At 67.0% G+C, this 500-nt stretch overlaps 1 protein-coding gene across 1 annotated transcript in view; it reads left to right on the forward strand.

The window, feature by feature from the left end:
- The window catches only part of MST1 (macrophage stimulating 1 (hepatocyte growth factor-like)), a gene marked incomplete at both ends in the record, with an annotated part of 2,738 nt that extends 2,242 nt beyond the window's left edge, over nt 1–496 (forward strand). Inside the window, 3 exons of the mRNA XM_008938505.1 lie at nt 99–151; nt 234–345; nt 421–496. Coding sequence (XP_008936753.1) covers nt 99–151; nt 234–345; nt 421–496 — 241 coding nt within the window. The remainder of the gene's footprint in view (nt 1–98; nt 152–233; nt 346–420) is intronic.
- Between the last annotated feature and the right edge of the window lie 4 nt (nt 497–500).

The following is a 500-nucleotide window of genomic DNA, read 5'->3' on the forward strand; positions in this document are numbered from 1 at the left end:
CCCTGCCCACACTCCTGCAGAGCTAGGGAGTCCCCAGCTACGTCCCGGGGTGGTTTTATTCCCCCCAGGGTGCCTAGATCGTGCCCAGGTGCAACCCTCTCCTCTCCCTCTGCAGCCGGCAGCACAACGCCCTCCATCCTGGAGAACACAGGTGAGGGCCGGCGGAGGCCAGGCAGGTGCCGTGAGGTGGGTGCCAACAGTGCAGCCCTGGCTGACGCCCACACTGCCTGCAGATGCGGTGGCATTCGAGCAGTGCGGCCGGCGGGACGAGAGGCTCCAGCGGAAAGGGCGCATTGTCGGTGGCCAGCCCGGCAACTCACCCTGGACTGTCAGCATCCGCAACCGGTGAGCAGGCACCCCCCTGCCAGCACCGCCACATGGGCAGGGGTACCCCCGAGAGCTCACCCCTCAACCCTGCAGGGCTCGTGTGCACTTTTGCGGGGGCTCCCTGGTGAAGGAGCAGTGGGTGATCAGCACGCGGCAGTGTTTCTCCTCCTGGT

This window comes from Merops nubicus, unplaced genomic scaffold (genome assembly GCF_000691845.1).
Source record: "Merops nubicus isolate BGI_N331 unplaced genomic scaffold, ASM69184v1 scaffold38404, whole genome shotgun sequence".
Classification (NCBI taxonomy): Eukaryota; Metazoa; Chordata; class Aves; order Coraciiformes; family Meropidae; genus Merops; species Merops nubicus.